This window comes from Pyrus communis, chromosome 17 (assembly GCF_041283825.1).
Source record: "Pyrus communis isolate YQ-2024b chromosome 17, ASM4128382v1, whole genome shotgun sequence".
Taxonomy (NCBI): Eukaryota; Viridiplantae; Streptophyta; class Magnoliopsida; order Rosales; family Rosaceae; genus Pyrus; species Pyrus communis.
Genome location: NC_142581.1, coordinates 149,060 through 167,922, shown reverse-complemented (window position 1 = coordinate 167,922; position 18,863 = coordinate 149,060). Strand labels below are relative to the sequence as shown.

At 38.8% G+C, this 18,863-nt stretch overlaps 5 protein-coding genes across 7 annotated transcripts; 3 read left to right on the top strand and 2 right to left on the bottom strand.

The window, feature by feature from the left end:
• Position 1: 1 nt before the first annotated feature.
• LOC137709468 (uncharacterized) lies at positions 2–1,931 on the top strand. Its single transcript, XM_068448560.2, has 2 exons — positions 2–658; positions 916–1,931. The coding sequence occupies exons 1-2, from the start codon at positions 233–235 to the stop codon at positions 1,780–1,782; spliced, it is 1,293 nt and encodes a 430-aa protein (XP_068304661.2). The 5' UTR covers positions 2–232; the 3' UTR covers positions 1,783–1,931.
• A 145-nt stretch (positions 1,932–2,076) lies between these two features.
• On the bottom strand, positions 2,077–9,926 carry LOC137709467 (histone-lysine N-methyltransferase, H3 lysine-9 specific SUVH4). Of its 2 annotated transcripts, none has more exons than XR_011064865.2 (15): positions 8,929–9,764; positions 8,731–8,820; positions 8,569–8,631; positions 7,808–7,862; positions 7,491–7,606; positions 6,450–6,626; positions 5,859–5,957; positions 5,549–5,647; positions 4,716–4,765; positions 4,542–4,630; positions 4,096–4,255; positions 3,859–3,964; positions 3,560–3,742; positions 2,807–3,074; positions 2,077–2,408 (listed from the first exon to the last, which is right to left on the bottom strand). XR_011064865.2 is itself a non-coding variant. In XM_068448559.2 (15 exons), exons 1-15 carry the CDS (start codon positions 9,349–9,351, stop codon positions 2,295–2,297), a joined length of 2,061 nt encoding a protein of 686 aa, XP_068304660.2. In that variant the 5' UTR covers positions 9,352–9,926; the 3' UTR covers positions 2,077–2,294. The 2 variants fall into 2 exon arrangements, 1 of the variants encoding a protein (XP_068304660.2); XM_068448559.2 differs by having other exon boundaries at positions 2,807–3,043; positions 8,929–9,926.
• A 1,666-nt stretch (positions 9,927–11,592) lies between these two features.
• Positions 11,593–13,281, top strand: LOC137708154 (protein COFACTOR ASSEMBLY OF COMPLEX C SUBUNIT B CCB1, chloroplastic). Of its 2 annotated transcripts, XM_068447162.2 has the most exons (4): positions 11,593–12,107; positions 12,200–12,318; positions 12,626–12,778; positions 12,895–13,281. In XM_068447162.2, exons 1-4 carry the CDS (start codon positions 11,700–11,702, stop codon positions 13,079–13,081), a joined length of 867 nt encoding a protein of 288 aa, XP_068303263.2. In that variant the 5' UTR covers positions 11,593–11,699; the 3' UTR covers positions 13,082–13,281. The 2 variants fall into 2 exon arrangements, with proteins under 2 accessions (XP_068303263.2, XP_068303264.2); XM_068447163.2 differs by lacking the exon at positions 12,626–12,778.
• A 442-nt stretch (positions 13,282–13,723) lies between these two features.
• Positions 13,724–15,535, bottom strand: LOC137707570 (cytochrome b-c1 complex subunit Rieske-4, mitochondrial). Its single transcript, XM_068446467.2, has 2 exons — positions 15,161–15,535; positions 13,724–14,655 (listed from the first exon to the last, which is right to left on the bottom strand). The coding sequence occupies exons 1-2, from the start codon at positions 15,339–15,341 to the stop codon at positions 14,012–14,014; spliced, it is 825 nt and encodes a 274-aa protein (XP_068302568.1). The 5' UTR covers positions 15,342–15,535; the 3' UTR covers positions 13,724–14,011.
• An 896-nt stretch (positions 15,536–16,431) lies between these two features.
• LOC137708787 (N-alpha-acetyltransferase MAK3) lies at positions 16,432–17,407 on the top strand. Its single transcript, XM_068447938.2, has 2 exons — positions 16,432–16,911; positions 17,019–17,407. Exons 1-2 carry the CDS (start codon positions 16,492–16,494, stop codon positions 17,229–17,231), a joined length of 633 nt encoding a protein of 210 aa, XP_068304039.1. The 5' UTR covers positions 16,432–16,491; the 3' UTR covers positions 17,232–17,407.
• Positions 17,408–18,863: the final 1,456 nt, after the last annotated feature.

The following is an 18,863-nucleotide window of genomic DNA, read 5'->3' as shown; positions in this document are numbered from 1 at the left end:
TTGTTTTTATTTCTCTTTTAACGAACTGGACAGCTATCATTAGTACATGGGCAAAGCATGGGCCGGACTTGTCATAGGCTTATGTGAGAGAAAAAAATCACCTTAATTGGACTAGGCCCACTCAACTCGGTATACGCCGTATTCTTAGTCGGTGCAATCCAGTGCCGCAGGTTTGCCCTTTTAAAACCCTAATCGAGATTTTCACCTATCGGAATTCGAAATCCCACCCACTATGGAGGACACGTTCAACGTTCGAGTAGGCAAAATCTTCGGCTCTCTCCCCGTTTCCTCGCCATCGCCATCGCCATCGCCGTCGTCATCGAGCGGTCAACAGTCGTGTCTGAGCTCGCTATGGTCCCTAACCGACGAGGAAATCGAGAGGAGGGAATGGAACAGAGACAAGGGCAGCCCCGAACCCGAAGCCGAACCCCTACCCTTCTACTCAAAATCAAATTCAAGGTCGAAGAATGATTTCAGTGACGACCTGGAGAAGGACCTTCTAGACCTTGACGACGACGTCGAAGACGAAGGCGAGGAGGAGCAAGAGGCATCTGGTTCTTCCAGTCAGCCCGCAACTGAGGATAAGCCAGACGGCTACAATGAAGAGGAGTGGGAAATTAAATCCTCAATCGGCAGGGACTGTACTCTCGACTTCGAGGTGTTTCTCTCTCTAACTTTGCTGCTCTTTACAATTTGATTGATTAGGATCTCATGCCATCACTGTTTAGTGTAATTCAAATTTGAAGATGAGCAAATCGGAAATCCATACCCGTGAACACTAACTAGGCAAGATAGAGGTGCAGATGTTTATACTGAATCAAATTATAAGCTTTCGTAGTTATTAATTCTCCGATTTGCTTGAGGGTCGGGAGTTGGGACTGCCTGTTTTAACCTGTATTTGTATTCTGTATCCAGGAAGAGGAAGATGGATATGACAAAGTGGCTGTTGGCAAGGAGACTGCCGGAGATCGCTTGTATATGAGGGATGTCAACGACTATGGGATCGATATTGATACTCAAGAGGAGGTTCCTAGTTCCATTAAGGATTTCACTAGAGACCCGCGTGCTAATCACCTGGCAGCTAAGATTAGGCTCCAACAAGATGCTGAAGCAGCTCAAAAAATTGACTCCCTCAGGGTTTCTAGGAACGGCTCATCGTCTTCTATAGCTGTTGAAAACAGCTCTGAAGATGCTGCCAACCTAAAGTCGATTCTGAAGAGGAAGAATGATAATCAGATAGACTCGTCCAAAACACAAAAACGTGTCCGGTTTGATTCCAACTGCAAAAGTAACGAAGATGAAGAGGAAGCCAAAGATGTTCCTGTAGAAGCTCATTCAAATGAAAATCCTCCAGTTCCGGATTATATACGAAATCCTTCAAGATATACGCATTATACGTTTGATTCATCAGGTGATGTGGACGAGGAGTCTAACAAGCAAGCCTATATGGAATTCCTTAATCTGGTGAGAAAGTCAAATTCTACGGAACCACAGGCAGAGGATGCTTGTGTTGATCTTTCAAAACCTGTCACATTTATACCAAGAAAGAAATCAAGTGATGCTATAATGATAGAAAACGATGGGGAGTCAGAGAGACCAGGAGGTGCTCGAAGGGAAACTGCGGCTTGCAAAGTGATGCCACTTGCCATTGCAGCAGAGGATAATGAAGATGTTTGTGCAATGGAGGAAGATGAACCGGATACAGCAATGGATGGAAGAAGCAGTATACAGAGAACTGGACGCCAATACCGTACAAAAACCAGTTTGGGATTGGATGAGTGAATAATAATTGCTTCTTCACTGATAGACCGACTGCCATTTTTCGTATTATGTATTTGATATATTTCTCTAACAAAGCTGCTTATTGGCAGTCGAGTTTGTAAAACTTATAGCGATTGAATGGTTACTGGCTTGCAATTTTCCTTCTCTTAGTATTCGAGCAAGAATCAACTTTTTTGGAACTGGATGTCAGGGGGGCAGATTTTTTTCATGCCGAAACAAAAAAAAAAAAGGAAATCTGGATCGATGAGGAACCGATCAAGGCAATGATAGTACAAATCGTTGCAAGGTTCCTAGTTTTTGACCGAAATATTGACATTCCAATTTTCTCTCTTGACATGTGAGTGTTACAAATGAGTGTCCGTGGTTTGACATGTGCCTTTTTCTGTGCATTTGAAGCACAATCTCCCAGAGCATGGAGGTTAGATCAGCCGGCGGAATTACAAAGGAATACAACAATAAACCCATAACCTGGAATTGTTGCGAAGTCAGAGTCTAAATATCAGTTTCATCAACTAGAATAAGCGCTTCCTGCAACCTGTGGCACCACAATGGCAGAACATCTTTTTTACTTTCCCATCGGGACCCAAGACACTATCAAGGGCGTAGCCATAGTCGTATGTGAGCTCCTGCCATAAATCCAACAATAATGTCAGCCACTCCAAAATTAAGTTTAACATCCAAGTACTGGAACTCGTAGTTAAAGCCCACATAAAGAAGATTCCATGTGCGTGCAACAGATAACAAATTCCTATCAGGATCCTATAAGTAGCAGCCACTTGATGATGGTTCCATACAGATAATAAACATTCACTTCATCACGACGACTTTAACATTGAATTTAAGGCATCAAGACATTAACCTTGTTGGCTACATAGTTCATAAACACACAACCTATTACTATTTTTGGAATATCACCAGCATTCTTATCTTGGAACATTCTCATTCTCATTTCCAACTTCAATCAAACAAGATTGAATGATGATGAAAACGACAATCAGAGAGAGAGAGAGAGAACAAGAGACACCTGCAGAGGAGGTATGTTGTCCGCAGCAAACAGCATCACCCGAGCTAGTTTTAAGTCATGGTGTGAGCTCAACACCGACTGGACAAACAGATTAGGCTCACAACTGTGATTTATAAATCTGGCTATGTTTCCAGTTGAACCTGCATCAATGCAGAACTCTGGCCCGCTATCAGAGCTCTGATCATCAGGTCTCTCCAGTGAATTAGCTGCTGGTATGGATACAGCTTGTGAACGCCTCTGTCAGAAAGATAAATGAGACAAAATTTCCCTGCTCAGGAAGATCAAAATACATAACTGACAAAGAAATATGTCATATGAAATGGTAAACTGTAATTGACTTCTACCGAAAATATACAAACAACTATTTCCTCATGAAGGTGATGTAGTTAGACAGCCACATACGGGCAGTGTTCATCCAAAAATATTCCCATTTACTAACAGCTACAAAATAGTCATTTGCCTACATTTCATTCTCAAGTTTGTTTCTACATACAAAACCTTATAGTTATATTATTTTATACATTAAAGCCAAATATAAACCATCATCAAACAATCTTTGAAAATATACCAGAACAAGCATTATCTAACCTTCTAATGAGACAATTAATTCATACATGCAGAAACCAAGTAGGAGATCCAGGTTTTAAAAGTTAACAAAACAAAGAAGTGATCTTTTATTGACACAGAGAGACTTCAAACTGGAATTGCCAAGGCATATCATACTGGATAGTTGAATACAGCTAGTGGCAATACCTCTCTTCCTTCAAGCCCCTTCATGGTTTGCAAACAATCCATGTCAAATATGTAGTAGTTCTCTAAGGCACTATCTACATCTTCTGTCCTTCTAATTACTCCTATGTACTCACAGACTGGTGCTCCAGAAGGGATAAAATCCCATGATCTAACAGCCCATCCTCTCATTGGTGTCCTGAAAACCTGCTAATGCCCACTATTTAGAATGTGCCACTTTGACAATAGCCAAGCAGTGATTTGTGTAATCATGTGTGTCTGTGTTTCCAAATAACCAAACAAAGTAGCTACAATAACACCACCTCAAACCGATACTTCAGCCCTCTCTGAGAAGTACGATTGAGGCAAGAAAGTCCACAACCACATTTTGGACCACATTCAAACACTACATCCTTCGCCTCAATTAATCTGAAAGATGCAACATAAGCAAGAATAGCCTCAAATAAGAACATAAAGTAATAAAATCAGCCAAAACTATTAAGCATCTAATATCAAAATTTCATGTAGATATATAGTGGCATGTTTAATGTATTGCTCACCTGCCACCATCACGCCGCACATATGGGAAGTCATCGCCATTAAGCATGGTGCATGCACAAGTCTTAGGGTCCGTGCAAGAACCTTTGCAATTGCATCCAGTGACATCTGTGGGAAGCTTCACATTTTGCGCAACTTGGATAGACTTACAATACGTAAAACCTGAAATTTACGAATTTGACACCAGATTGTTGTACTCACCTTAGTATAGAATATAAATCACTTAAGTGACTTTTTAACAAATTTGAGGAGGCCACATGTCCATGAAAAAGTTCAACCACCACAGCTAGTAATTGGTTACAATCATGCATGTAGTGTGCACAGATTATTAATGAGATGTTAAATCTGTGATTGACAAGTCAATGATGATTAGGAAAAAAAAATTATTTTATTCAGTTATGCATGTGCGACAAAGACAACAATTTGAAAATTTGATAATTCAACTTGCCTGTGGGTGAAACAGGTGGATCATCAACCAAATTGGTAGCCGGAATGGGAACATCCTCTTGGCCCCCACTGATGTCTTCGCACACCAATCTGAGCAATAAAACAAAAGAACGTAATTACAATTTGCAATCAAGTTTAAAAACTTTCAACAGTATAATTGTGTTCCAACAAATACCCGCGTATTTCTGCAACAGACTGTGGTACACGTCGAGTGATGAATTGAACCTGTTGGAGAAGTCGAGTATGTTAAAGAAAATTCTCTCTCGATACGTAGTTGCTCAATGATTCACCGTGCTAGACAAGTCAAAATGAAAATGAGACGTGACATTCTGAATATAAGCAGGAACAACCCACTGACATATATTACGATACCCAGTTATAATAAGGGTTGTGCTATCCACACACCCTTTTTTACTTCTCACACATCCCTTGTTAATCTCTGTCCTTTGATCTTCTTTAATTCAGCCGATCCAAGGGCTGCAAATTAAGAGGGTGTGTATAAACTATAAAGTAAAATGGGGTGTGTAGATAACACACGCCTATAATAATGCTATCTAGTTCAGTTGTGGATCACAAGCACAACAACAAAGCTGAAAAAAAAAAAAATTTGAAACAGAAAAGCGGGCCAAAACATTGGTTCGTCAAAACGGAGGAACTAAAAATAACAGCAGTAGCATAACAAATTACATCATGGACTAAAGCATGCTTGCTAGGAAAGGAACGAGAGAATTTCCAAAATTAAAAGAGAAATGTGACTTCAAATGATGTGACACCAGCACGGACTAAGAAAAAAGTGAACTCTGGTGCACCTTATTATGAATATTTATAGTACCAAATAAGACTTAAGTTAACTCTAAATATCTATTCTGCCTTACAAATTTCAAGATATATATTTCCCGAATAAACACTAATCCTATCTTAACAGATTAATTTCCCGACTAAGTTGCCTCAAATAAGGCTTTTCTTGATCGGTAGTGGAGAAAAAGATAGTACAGCAAAATATATAACCTGGTTAGTGGTCAAAACTGGCTGCCCTTCCATACGCCTAAGACGATACTTAAAAACAGTAAATCCAGAAATACCCTTCTCCGCCCAATACTGAACAACCTGTAAAATGAACGTTAAGTTAGTCAGAAACAAAAAGGTCAATCTACCATTTCTTTACTTGCAAATATAACTAAGTCTTTCATTGTTAACATCAGCAGAAAGTTCAACAAACAAGTAGTTTTTGATATTTAAAGTGATAGATATGGTTTTAGTGAGATATAGAGGAAACAAATAGTAAAAATAATAAACAACAAGCTTCAAAGGATTTTACCTTGTACAAACCATCATAAGTGTAAAGTTTTCCAACATAACTACTTTTACATTCATGGCCACGAACTACTCTAACAGGTACACATTGCTCCACGCAATTCTGCAATTTGTGAGAACATATAAATTCTTAGATAACATGTGAACCCACATGTAGAAACATGTTTGTAATTATCCATAGGGACCTATAGACCAAAGGTTCAGATCATCGAATCATCTCAGGTTTGACAGTTAAAACCGAAGCTTTATTTGTGGTCCTTGTTAGAGAATAACTAATACATTTGAAGTATTGAACAGAGAACTCATACATATGTGGTCCTTGTTAGAGAACTTAATATCAGTTAACATAGAACTTATAATTATCGGTTTATAGATTAAATTCATAAAAATACCAGATACATAGGACTAACTTACTTTGAAACGGTGTCAACTAACAAGAAACCAACAGAAGTAAACGTATCTGATATGGCCAACTCACATTAAAAACACATGGGACGAACAACAAAAAACCGTTGAATGTATAAACAACTACCATTACAAGTGGAAAATGAGGACAAATTTGTAAAACAAAACCGAGAAGACTCTCAATACACACCTTGAGTGCCAAATTACCACGTTCTAGAACTTGATCTCGAATTTGACGCTTATCACCTGACAAATTATGACCACCTTGGCCAGTATACACAACATCCTCTGCGTTATCCAAATCATCCTCATACATGCCAGATATAACAATGGCCACTGCAAGTGGGAATGTATAGTTACTGTACTCCTGCATTATCAACAAGGGGAAAATCTGAAGTTGCTTCTTGGTAACTTAGACTAGAACATCATACGAGCAAAAGTAAAAAGGACCAACATCAACACTTTTGGATGACTTTGTAAATTACATACTAGTCACAGTAAGGACAATCCCCTCCCCACTGGACAAAACCTTAATAATGAAATAAGTATTTAAGTTATAATTAGGCATGCAAGTTGGAATATTGTTTCCGGTTCCGAATGTAAAGCTTCTGAATCCAAATATTTTTCCAAAAAATTGGAATGGAAATTGGAATGCATTTAGAGATTCTAAAAATTCTGAATTTCCGATCCGAATTTTTCTGAAGTGTTCCGAACTTATCCCGATAAAAAACCTTCCAAACTATTCCAATATTTTATAGTTATTTGCTCAAATTATATACTTTGTAATCAAATTTTGTGTGTTAATGTTTGTTTTGAATACATTTTGCATTGGTTTTATATTAAACATACACTTCTATATATTAAAAAGTATAAGCATACTAGTATACCACAAAATTAATTGAATTCATACATCAGCATACACCAAATATTAAGAAAGAACAATAAATTCCACATGTGGAAAGTTTGAGACTATTCAAAAACTTATAAAATATATGAACTTCTGAATTATGTTCCGAAATTTCCAAGATTACTCCGACTTTGAAATTTCCCGATATGACAAAATTTCCAAATTTAAAAATTGTGATCTGATCCACTCTAATTCAAAATTTTGGAATGGGAATTGGAAACATAGTTCCAATCCGATCCTTCAGAAAAACACCCCTAGTTATAATTAAAAAAATGCAGGTTCATTCTCAAGTGTTTATGTCCAAAGAGGAAAAGTATGAATTACCCCTTTGACTTTGCCGTAGTTTTGCCCCATAAAGTCAATGCCGTTCAGCCAGTGGCTGTGAAAACCAACAGCAACCATTTCAGCCCGAGAATAAAACTGATGCCCAACATCAATACCTGCCAGGAAGGGAAACTTTAGCACCCACAAATTAAAATCTTTGGGAAAAAAAAGAAAAAAAAAAAGAGGACATATTTCAAAAGCAACTGTGTTCAATTATCAATCCCATAAAAATATAATCAACCCATAATGTATTCAGTCAACAAACCCTCAAAAGCATATAGCGTAAAGGGAAAATTAACCAGGTGAGAGTCGCAAACCTGGAATGCTTCCGATTCTTTTAGTGGCATTCAAGATTTCTTTTCTCTCCATCATCTGCTAGTCATTATAATTTAAAAGCCAAAGAAAAACAGGGGCAGATTATTTCAGATGTTATAATCATAAATACTGACCATCATATTCCAAACAGGAACATCACTCTTTTAATCATCAACATGAATTCTATTAGAAAAGAAAAGGTACAAGTAGGAAAGACGAACATGATTTCCATCAAAACCAGGATAAGCTATATTACATTCAAATCAAAGATATTCCCCAGTCAATAAGAATAAAACTCAAGGGAATACCTCTAAAATGTTTACACAAATATGTTCAGAGAAAAGCTAAAAACTTAATTTCATCCCTAATTAAATCCACCTCATCCTCCTTTCTCTTGAAAAACCTATTATTACTTCCCACTGCAGGTCCCGAGCAGAAACATCATTGGCTCTTAATACAAAACAAAGTTATCATATGGATAGCAAGTAGGAAACCCATAAAACAAGTCATATGGATAACAAGTAGGAAACCCATAAAACAAGAGATGTCACAACAATTGACACCACCACCAATGTTACAATCACTTTCATGTTACTTCAGAATTCCTAAGTATAGTACACCAGAATCACTTTACAAAACAGAAGTATTTGAACAGCATTTGCTCCTGAGATCGTTTGATTTCAAAATGTCATAAATTATGAAAACACAAAGAATGTGTCTATCGTGAGAAGACAGTGATGAGGCAAGAATCATGTTGACTTGCCTTAGATATTGCCTTCAAATCATGTCGTTTTGACGCCTTTGCCTCTGGCGGGGAAGCCTCTTTCTGCAGAAATTTGTCCATTTTGGAAACATATTAAGTACCAAATTGCTCAGTCTCAAGACCACATGCATATTAAGCAAAGAGTAAGTGAGATAAACTGACCTTAGATTTTTTTGAAGATTTCGAGCCCTTCTTTGCGGATTTGGATGCCTTCTTATCAGCCTCCACTTTTCTGCACCTCATTTCTTCTTCCTATGAATCAAATTTCTAAAAGTTGACCGTACTTCTTACCCAAACATTTTTCAACATTTAAACATGGAAACAGGGTAAAATCTGAGCTCAATCCTCATAAGGACAAACCTGTACGAAATAAAGGTAATGTTTGTTGAACAGCCTCAGGGTCTCCTTGACCTTAGCATGGTCGCTCTTCTCAGCCGAAGAATTAGTGGGTTTGCTGGCTCCGCCTTCTAAACAACCGTTAGAGCCGGCGTCCCCGGCCTCATTTTTAGCATGGGAGCTTTTTCCACCGTCGATATTGGCTCTTTTGCTGAGGCTACCTCCGTCTCCCCCTCCGTCTTGCTCTCGGTCTCCGTCTCTGTGCTCATCAAGTAATGCAACTCTTTTGCGGACCAGGACTTCCTTCTGGGGTTTCTCTTTGACCCGAAGGCGAGAACTAGTTCTCCTTCCCGGCGGCGAAGGAATGTCGTTTTTGGAATGCGGGTCTGCAGCGTCAGCACCTCCTTCAGCATCGGCGGAGCTATGAACCAGCGATTTCACTACCATTTTCCACCCACTCGAAGGTATCTGCAGAAGCGAGAGAGTGATTTTGGAGAAACTTGAGATTCTAGGGTTTATCAGGAGGGTAAGTCACACATGAAAATTGGAGCCCTGGTTTAGGGAGCTGAGAGAGAGTGTGTGTGGGGGTTAATGGGGTGCGTGGGCGCGTATTCGTGGGTTTGCTGACGTCACTGACTGTCGAGTACTAGTTTCGGAAGAGTACGGACAGGCCCTGATCCCCGCCCTCGCCCCTTCATCTCCATTGCTCCTTCTCTCCTTCACTTTAGGCTTGAACGCTCCTCAGATTTGGCCTCTTTCCGAGGAAGGGGGGGCTATTCCTATTCTAGTCGAAGCAATACAGGAGTTTCCATAATTGGATACACTTTCAACTTCTTTTTTTAAGATAGTTGTTGGCGCTCTCAAAATTTCATTTTACAGCTTAAACTTTTATAATTAGAAAAAAAAATGCATTTATGAAGAGTATAGGATAAAATTTTTAAAGTGTTAATAATAGTTTCTTTTTTTTATATTGGTACCTTGTAAATTGTAAAACAGAGATGTCAAAATTCACTTCTAATTCTGCTTCTGTTATGACATAAAATTGAAGTAATTGAGTGATGACAACCGTAGATGAGCTTGGAGCAACCATCCTTTTTAGACATTTATGGATATTTTTTCTTATTTATAAATCCATTTTTGATATTTCTCTAAGATAAATAAATTGTAATATAAAGTTTTGAGTATGTTTATAGATTTTCTTGATTGTGACTATAATACTTTGCGACCGTAAATGCAGCAGGATATTAATAGGTAAGTTATAAAAGATAAAATTTCACTTGTTTATTTTACATTGCATTACGTACAAGTAAAGGAAATGCTAAGTGTAGTCCACTAACTTTTGAAAAGAAAATGGTACGACCATATCTAAAGCATCTCTATAGTATAAGTGAGATTTACTTTATTATATTCTTACCTCCTTAAAAAAAAAGGTTTATAAATTGTCCACAAAATGTAGCATCACTATTTTGAAAGAAACAAAAAAATACAAAAGGGTAAATGTGGAAATAAAAACATTTTTGTCCCTTTGCTTTTTAAGAAAACAAAGTGAGCTTGCCTCATACGTGTAGTGAGATAGTTAGAGCATTTCCAAATAAAATATCAAAACTACCATATAGACATATAATAGTAAAAATGGCATCAAATTCTTTCCAAGCGAGCCTTCAGTTTTTTACGTGGCATTGAGTCATTTGAAGGCAAAACCTTTTGCTGTCAAAATTGTCAAAAGGTGTCAAATCCATTTAATAAATTTTTAATAAATGTTACTGTGTGTCAAGTATTTAATTGGTTATCTCAATAATTAGACCTTGCGAGAGATTAAAAAATTTATAGAGTAATATTGTTACTTGACATATTGGGTGGAGCAAAAAATTGTATAAAATGCCAAATTGCCTCACATACCATCAAATATCATTTTGATGTTTTAAATTTGACATCTCTATTGGAGATGCTCTTATATTAAAAAATATAAATACTAAATTAAAGTCTTCTAAGGTGTGTTTACTTGGGATACCTTCGTTTTCATACCCAAAACTTATGAAACCTATCTACTTTTCATTCATTTAGTTATTAATATTGGTGATATGGTGAATCAAATTTAGACATCCAATGTAAAGGTAAATGCTATTATCGAACTTGAACTACAAGCCCTATACTTAGTTCAAGTGTTTTTTTTTTTTTTATTGCAATTTTTTGGTGTTTGAACATGAGATTTTGCAGACACATCTTGTGACCTAACGTAAACTCTCACTCTTTAGTGTAAATATATCATTATATTAAAAAACATGAAATTTTGCTGCGATGCGTTTCTAATCTTATATGTAGAAGATCAAACTCACCACTATGAAAGGCCTTGTCAAGTTGTATACTAAAACTCCCTAAAACTAATTGGACACAGTAAATTGGTACACTTGTTGGACACACTGATGGGCTTATACTATTATATTATTTGAGGCCACTTGGACTGAAGGGTGTGTTAATTTGTGTGTCCAAAAATAGCGAACACTGCTTGCCTCGCTCTTAGATTTGGGCCATTAACGAGGGAATAGGCCCAAACACCAACACGCCCATTATCCATCTCGTTCGTAGGGAGCCGGCAGTTGGCTTGGCTTGGCTTGGCTCGGCTCGGCTGTCAGTCAGTCTACCACGTTCACATATTTCACTCTGTACTTTAGGGGTTGGACCTCCACGGACAGGAAGAGCCAGGCGTCTCTATGCTAGTAAACAGAAAAACTCAATCCTTATCTCTCTCCATCTGTCTCTCTCTTATTTCTTGAGGGAGAGGGGGCGAGCGAGCAATGGCAGCGAAAGTGCTATCATCCCCTCCGCACCCGCATCCAAATCCTCTCAGTTCTCGTCCTCTGAAAATACTCCACGAAACCCACCACCAGCATAGGCAGCAGCAGCCATGGCGGCTGAGCCAGCGTTCATCAGGAAGTTCAGGAACCAACAAGAAGAGAGAGGTGGTGATGAGCCTCCACCAGTCTCTTGTTAGTACGTCGTCGTCTCTGGTACCTCTCTTACTGGAACCACCGCAGCAACTCAATGCATCCAGCAGCAGCATCGGCAGCTCCCTCATGTTTGTGATTGCAGCTGCAGACGGCGCCGTAGGTTATTCGTTGGCCAGTTACTACACATCCCTGGGTCTCTTCGTCATCTCTGTTCCTGGCCTTTGGTCCCTCATCAAACGTTCTGTTAAATCCAAGGTCTGTAATATTGTAATTATGCCCTCAATTTTCACTTAAACAATATGGGCGTCTGAACTGAGTCTGAACATATGTAAACGCGAGGATATCAGGTCGTGCAGAAGACGTTTGTAGGTGAAGAGAAGAAGGCACCAAGCCAAGTCGCCGGTGAAATCCTCTCTTTTTTCACTCGCAACAATTTTGTGGTCACTGATCGAGGGGAGACCATTACGTAAGGCCCACCTCCACCTTACCTACTTTCAACTTACACAATTTGAAAGTTGACATCCATTTCTTTGTTCAATGTACATTGAATGATGCTGCAATTATATATGGACATGTTATATGTTTCTTTGGGAATTTCCATGTGTTGCATTCTCCATTAACATCATCATACATGCATATATTACTGTGGTTTCTATTGTTTGCTTGGCATTGCCAAATTGCCAAGGAGTTGGGTGTTGTAACAATATCTATACCAAATAGTGAGTGAATAGACATGCTCAAATATTTCCGTCTTGTCTTTGACTGCTACGAAGGTTTGAAGGCATGATGGTTCCAAGTCGAGGCCAAGCGGCATTGCTCACTTTTTGCACCTGCATCAGCCTTGCAAGCGTAGCTCTTGTTCTTACCATAACTGTTCCTGATTTCGGCAATAACTGGTTTTGGGTCACCACCTTAAGTCCGTTGGCGTAAGTAGTGCAAAATGCACCCACACGCTTCAATTCCAATTCACTTATCTGTGTCAAATTGCATACGAGTGCTCCAAAACTTAAAAATGTACTGATATTTTCAAAATGGAACACAGGGGCGCATATTACTGGAAGCGAGCATCACGAAAGGAGCAGATCAAGGTCAAAATGATGGTCATAGACGATGGTGAACAGTCAGAGATCATCGTTCAGGGGGATGACCAGCAAGTAGAGCAAATGAGAAAGGAGCTTCAATTGAGTGAGAAGGGAATGGTGTATGTTAAGGGCATATTCGAGAGATAAAGAAATACCTTTATCTCTGTATTCAATTTCAATGTTTTGCTCAGAGTCAGAGAAGAGATTAGGAAATGAAGCTGTTCTTGTATTAGATCCTTGAAAGATTTTGAGATATGTAGACACAATCAGTCAGTTTGACCTATATATATATATATATATATAGCTATAAACTACTACTAAATAGATTGGTTCAGTTGGCTTCAAAACTCTGCTCCCTTACAGGGTTGTCACAAACTCTTATCATGCATTTGAGAACCGACACCTTCGCGGATTTAGGCTAAACTACTAAATAGATTGGTTCAGTTGGCTTCAAAACTCTGCTCCCTTGCAGGGTTGTCACAAACTCTTATCATGCATTTGAGTATCGACTCCTTCGCGGATTTAGGCTAAATTAGTAAGAAATGTACTACAAGAAAACATTAGATAGAGGGATTGAAAATGCACTATATAATCATTCCAACAAGTCATTTACAAATCCCTTTATCTCATGTTTTTAAAACAATTCATACTACTACCGTAGTACCGTAGTAACCCGTATCCCTTATTAGTTATTATTTTGCAATCCCTCATCCAAACACAGCATCTAATGAACGAGGTAGAGGGCACCATAATGCAATTTGGTAAAAAACAATAATAAGCCTCAATAGATAAAATAAATAAAGTTTTCTTGATTCTCAAATAACAGAATCCTCAGTTCAGCAAAGTTTGGAGCCTTTGGTACAGTTGATGCTCAGCAAAGCTAAGGCAAATTATTGACAATCAATAGCAACACCACCCAGAAAGAGTTGCATAATATGTAAACCCTATTTCTAAACAACCCACAGGGGAAAAGAGAGTAAAAGTAAAAGTGTTTGTAACAAATCTTCGACATTATCTGATTATGAAAAAGAACTCATCCAGAACCGACCGGTCCGCTAGAGAACAAGGCCAAGGTTTTCAGCCAATCAGTAACTTGTTCTCCTCCAAGAATGAATAAGTGGGTACCTCCAGATTGTATGGTGCTGGTCCCTTGCGGATCCTTCCAGAAATATCATAGTGGGAACCATGGCATGGACAAAACCATCCACCAAAATCACCAGCATTAGGCAAGGGAATGCAACCCAGATGCGTGCAAACTCCCACAACAATGAGCCATTCCGGGTTTTTAACCCTCTCAGCATCTTGCTGCGGATCACGGAGAGAATTAACATCTACACTATTTGCCAGCTTGATATCATCGTCAGTGCGGCGTCTGATGAAGACTGGCTTTCCACGCCACTTAACAGTCACAGTTGAACCGGGCTCAATGCTGGAGAGATCAACCTCGAGCGAGGCCATAGCAAGAACATCCTTACTGGCTGACATGCTTAGCACAAACTTGAGGATAAGCAGACGAATCAGAGAAGCATAGACAAACCTCCCGCCTGTGAGGACAAAGTAGGCAAATGCACGCTTGCTGGGGTCACCTGGAGGGTAACGCTCATGGTTGTACTCATCATAAACTATCTTTGAACTAGGATTCTTGACAGCTGCGACAGTTGGAGGAACGTCTGGAACTAGATTGTTGTCCTGGGACGGGGTAACTGAACCAGACACAAAACCTGAAGCAATCGATCGATTAGAACAAAAGCAATATAAAAATAAAAGCCATTGATTGACCCAACGGAGCTACATGCATCATTCTGCATAGACTTGAATAATTACTAAAAGCTGTGAACTTTAGAAAAGTTAGCCTTTAAAGACTTCAACTTGATGCTTCATGACCTTTTTTTCATGGTCTTTTATTTCTTTTATTTTTCAATACGTGATTTAGAACAGAAATTTGTGAAAGGGATGCATAAATAGATTTCTAACACAAATATACAGCATTATTACGGTACCAAAGTTAAATTCACCATCAATGGGAGCTAAATTTAAACTAAACTAAAATATTCATTGATCAGCTCATAAAGATAATACGCGCAAACACAATATCAAGATCAATAATCACCCATTCCCACAAATCAGCGATAAATTCTGATGAAATTCCTGCCGATAATTTTGGGGGAAAAAACCCTAAATAACCAGTAGCCACGAAAGAGGGAGAGAAATGAGGGGAACCCTAACCTCTGGACGGAAGATAGAAGTCAGGGGTGAAATAGGCGGATCTGAGCTCATCGGAGGAGTCATGGCCGTCGATGAGATTTCGAGACAGGATAGAGGAGGAGGCAGTGCCGGTGGCGGCTAGGTTGGACCTCCATGGCGACACGGACACAGAACAGAGCCTCCTCGCCGCAACCCTCAACATATTGTTTTCCTTTTTATTTTTCTTCTTTTTGTAACTATTCTTCTGAGTTTTGAGGTTTACGACTGTTACGCTGCGAAATGGCCTTCGGGTTTCGCTGCTATACAGATGCTGCCCGTAAAGAAAGACGGGGCACAAGAGAGCAGGATAGGGATAAAATGGGCAAACCAGATTTTCCCTTTGTGATGGGAATTTGGAACAATAGGGAAATGACCGTGTTATCGATATATTTATATTTAGCTGGTGGCCGTGATTTTGGCACGTCAGAATCCCATTCATCTTTTTCTTTTGTATGCCAAATTTTAGTTAAAATTTTTTATTAACACTAAAAATTTTTTTTTTTTTTAAAAAACGATATTTTTACCTTTTAAGTGTAAAGTAGATTAAGTTTTATAATATACTAGCAATAATATGGTACAAATTCGCTTTTGACAATAATCAAACTTAAAACCTCTCATTTACAAGTTTTATATATTTAAGTTTAACTTATATACATTCCTGGTTCTTACAATTTAAAGACAATAAAATCATTTAGTCAAATTTTTGTTAATAAAATTAGCGGACAAGAATGCCAAGTGCAAGGGTAAATTAGACATCTAACAAGTCTAAAACACATCGCATTGGCTCAAAGCTTGCTAATTTTGTTAAAAAATTTAACAAATTTAAGTCACTGTTCTTAAATTGTAATAATTAGTGAATTATAGAGTTTAAATTGTGGAAGCTATAACTGCTGAGACCAAAGCGGAACCTCTCCAAAGAGACAAGAGTTAACAATAATTCGGCTTTTTTCGGATTACATAACGTTAGTTAACTCATTTTACCTACCAGACTATGTCTATCCATGTATAAAGCCAACATGGAAAAAAATAACTGCAACTTAAATAAGTGCATTCGTCCCGAATATGTCCCTGTACTAAAATGTGAAAACTTATGATGGACTAAAGACTTGGATTGGGCCAGTCATGGAAATATATGCACTAAGAGTTGGGTTTCAAACATGAGCCTACATCCTAAAAGGTTTGGCCAGGCCAATCCAGTCCAGTCCATTTGCTTTGTCGTCGGCGTCGTCTAAATAGCGTCGATTCCCACACGCACAAAATCTCTCAACACAGAAAGGGGACAACAAAAAGAAACACAGAAGAAAGAGTGAGTGATGGAATTGGAAGGAATCAGTAAGAAAGAGAAAGAAGAAAGCGGCGGCGGCGGAGGAGGAGGGGGTGAGATTGAGAAGGTAAATTTGTCGTCGGCGGCGGCGTCGGAGATAGAGTACGTGAGCTATGGAGGAGAAGAGCACCTGCCTCTAATAATGGGGCTGGTGGACCAAGAACTGAGCGAGCCGTACTCCATCTTCACCTATCGGTACTTCGTGTATCTGTGGCCGCAGCTATGTTTCATGGCGTTCCACGGAGGCAGGTGCGTGGGGACGGTGGTGTGTAAGATGGGGGAGCACCGCAACACCTACAGAGGGTACATCGCCATGCTCGTCGTCATCAAGCCGTACAGAGGCAAAGGCATCGCCACCCAACTAGTCACCAGATCTATTCAAGTCATGAAGGAATCTGGCTGCGAAGAGGTATCTCTCTGTTTTCGTAAAATAAAATCAATCTGTTTTTGGAGCCCTAGCCTGGCCGCCGTTGTCACGAATGAATGACTTGATTGATTGGATTGGATTGGATTCAGGTAACGCTGGAGGCAGAAGTGACAAATAAAGGAGCTCTGGCGCTGTACGGGCGTCTTGGATTTATACGGGCAAAGAGGCTATTCCGGTACTACTTGAACGGGGTGGATGCTTTTCGTCTGAAGCTGCTGTTTCCCCGCCCTCTTTACTCTCTTCCTTCCCAATCCCAGGCTAATAATGACAACATGGCCATGCCATTGCCCATGGAAGATTGACTTTGGCTCGCAGCTTTACCTTTTCACCCGATGAGATTCAAGAGATTCAACAAGCTTTTCTTGTAATGTGTGTGCACTCAAATTCGATTCACTTGTTCTTCCCACCAATTTTCTACTTGATCAAACAATTCAGAGCTTGAGAATTTAGTTGAAAACAGCAAGATAGATTACACTGATCGAACTTGTAATATTCATCCATATAGCTACCTTTACCAGGTTGCGTTTGAGTATGTCTGTAGTCCGGCCTCTCGGCTGCGACTTTCACCCAATCTGCTGCTGTAAAGAATGAGGTAGCCGAGGGTCGGACGGCCGAGTAGAAAACAAACAACTCAGACGATCCACCTGCATTGCATTGGAGAAAATGTTACCTCTGCTTTGCTAAGCCCTTCCCCAAAGAAGTCGCGGCGCCCTCCAGGGATCACTTGTTTCTTTCAAGCCTTTAATGGATTTCAATGGTAAGAGGATAACAGTCCATGCGGATCTCAAACCTTTCCACTGTGTTGTAATGGTAGGGGAAACAATAAGAAAACGACATACCATCTGAACATCAAAGTAGAAAACAGAGATTATGGGGACAAAACTGGGTAGACTACTTCCCTTTAAAAACCATCTGTCTGGAATACGAATCTTGCAATGGTGGTAGCAGTATAGATACCATTAAGAAGGTCCAACTCATAATTAAACGAAAACAACTTAGTGTCAGGCACATTACCATACGATTATATCTTTATCGTTAGGGATATCATAATATTAATCTTCAAATCGTGCCAAGCTCACTACACCTCACAATGTTCACAAAATAGACATTGTTGAGCATATTCAATGTACATGTGGTTTTTCATCCATCATTAAGTCCCAACGACGATCTTTGAAGATAATGTTGAATGTATTGAGGAGACCAAGCAAGAATACATCAACAAAGTCAAGACCAAGCTTATTACCTCTGCATCGCATTAGCAAAAGCATTAGAATAATTGAACTCAAGCTAATCTTATTCCAAAACAACATTGCCGAACTCTTCATGAAGTCATTGCCAAAGTCAACTTTTCATAAGTTTGCCCGAGGCATTAGCAGGCATAACTTTTTTTTTTTTTTTTTTTTGGTAGATTTTTGCTAACCCAACAAGGTTTTGACGAGACACTCACATCAAAATGGTCATACCCTTGTGTGCATTTTCTACCACTTATATCCTCAAGATGTTAAGTATTGACTTGTTACATTAACTCACATTTTCTACTTAGACTATTAGTTTTGTCTCGTTAAGATTTACCATGGTCGGGTTTTGGTGAAACTTAAATTTTATAGGTCCGGTGTAGAGATACTAGGGTTAAAAGAAATTTCCAAATCTGAAATCAGGATAAGGGAGGGATCGACGTCCAAACCCTCATGAATAATGTTTTTTATTTGAGGGAAAAATTAATAAAATTAATAATAATTATTGTAGAAGTGTAAAAAATGTAAAAAAAATATACAATCACTCATAGTGACAATCTTTATAGCTTTCATGAAGGGGTCAACTTCGAAATCCAACACTATAATCCATAAACCTTAAATTTATATTTAATCGTCGATTGTCATTTACGCTTTATTCTTCTTACTGAATTTCATTTTTAAAATTTTCTTTTTTGAAAA

Excerpts from the sequence above, each read along its gene's own strand:
- LOC137709468 (XM_068448560.2), top strand. The coding sequence starts at position 233 with ATGGAGGACACGTTCAACGTTCGAGTAGGCAAAATCTTCGGCTCTCTC. Across the intron at positions 659-915 it reads ACTGTACTCTCGACTTCGAG|GAAGAGGAAGATGGATATGA; the intron begins GTGTTTCTCTCT and ends TTCTGTATCCAG.
- LOC137709467 (XM_068448559.2), bottom strand. The coding sequence starts at position 9,351 with ATGGTAGTGAAATCGCTGGTTCATAGCTCCGCCGATGCTGAAGGAGGT. Across the intron at positions 7,863-8,568 it reads ATTTGAAGGCAATATCTAAG|ATGATGGAGAGAAAAGAAAT; the intron begins GCAAGTCAACAT and ends AATGACTAGCAG. Across the intron at positions 6,627-7,490 it reads ACTACGGCAAAGTCAAAGGG|GAGTACAGTAACTATACATT; the intron begins GTAATTCATACT and ends TTGATAATGCAG.
- LOC137708154 (XM_068447162.2), top strand. The coding sequence starts at position 11,700 with ATGGCAGCGAAAGTGCTATCATCCCCTCCGCACCCGCATCCAAATCCT. Across the intron at positions 12,108-12,199 it reads AACGTTCTGTTAAATCCAAG|GTCGTGCAGAAGACGTTTGT; the intron begins GTCTGTAATATT and ends CGAGGATATCAG. Across the intron at positions 12,319-12,625 it reads GATCGAGGGGAGACCATTAC|GTTTGAAGGCATGATGGTTC; the intron begins GTAAGGCCCACC and ends ACTGCTACGAAG.
- LOC137707570 (XM_068446467.2), bottom strand. The coding sequence starts at position 15,341 with ATGTTGAGGGTTGCGGCGAGGAGGCTCTGTTCTGTGTCCGTGTCGCCA. Across the intron at positions 14,656-15,160 it reads CTTCTATCTTCCGTCCAGAG|GTTTTGTGTCTGGTTCAGTT; the intron begins GTTAGGGTTCCC and ends CGATTGCTTCAG.
- LOC137708787 (XM_068447938.2), top strand. The coding sequence starts at position 16,492 with ATGGAATTGGAAGGAATCAGTAAGAAAGAGAAAGAAGAAAGCGGCGGC. Across the intron at positions 16,912-17,018 it reads AGGAATCTGGCTGCGAAGAG|GTAACGCTGGAGGCAGAAGT; the intron begins GTATCTCTCTGT and ends GATTGGATTCAG.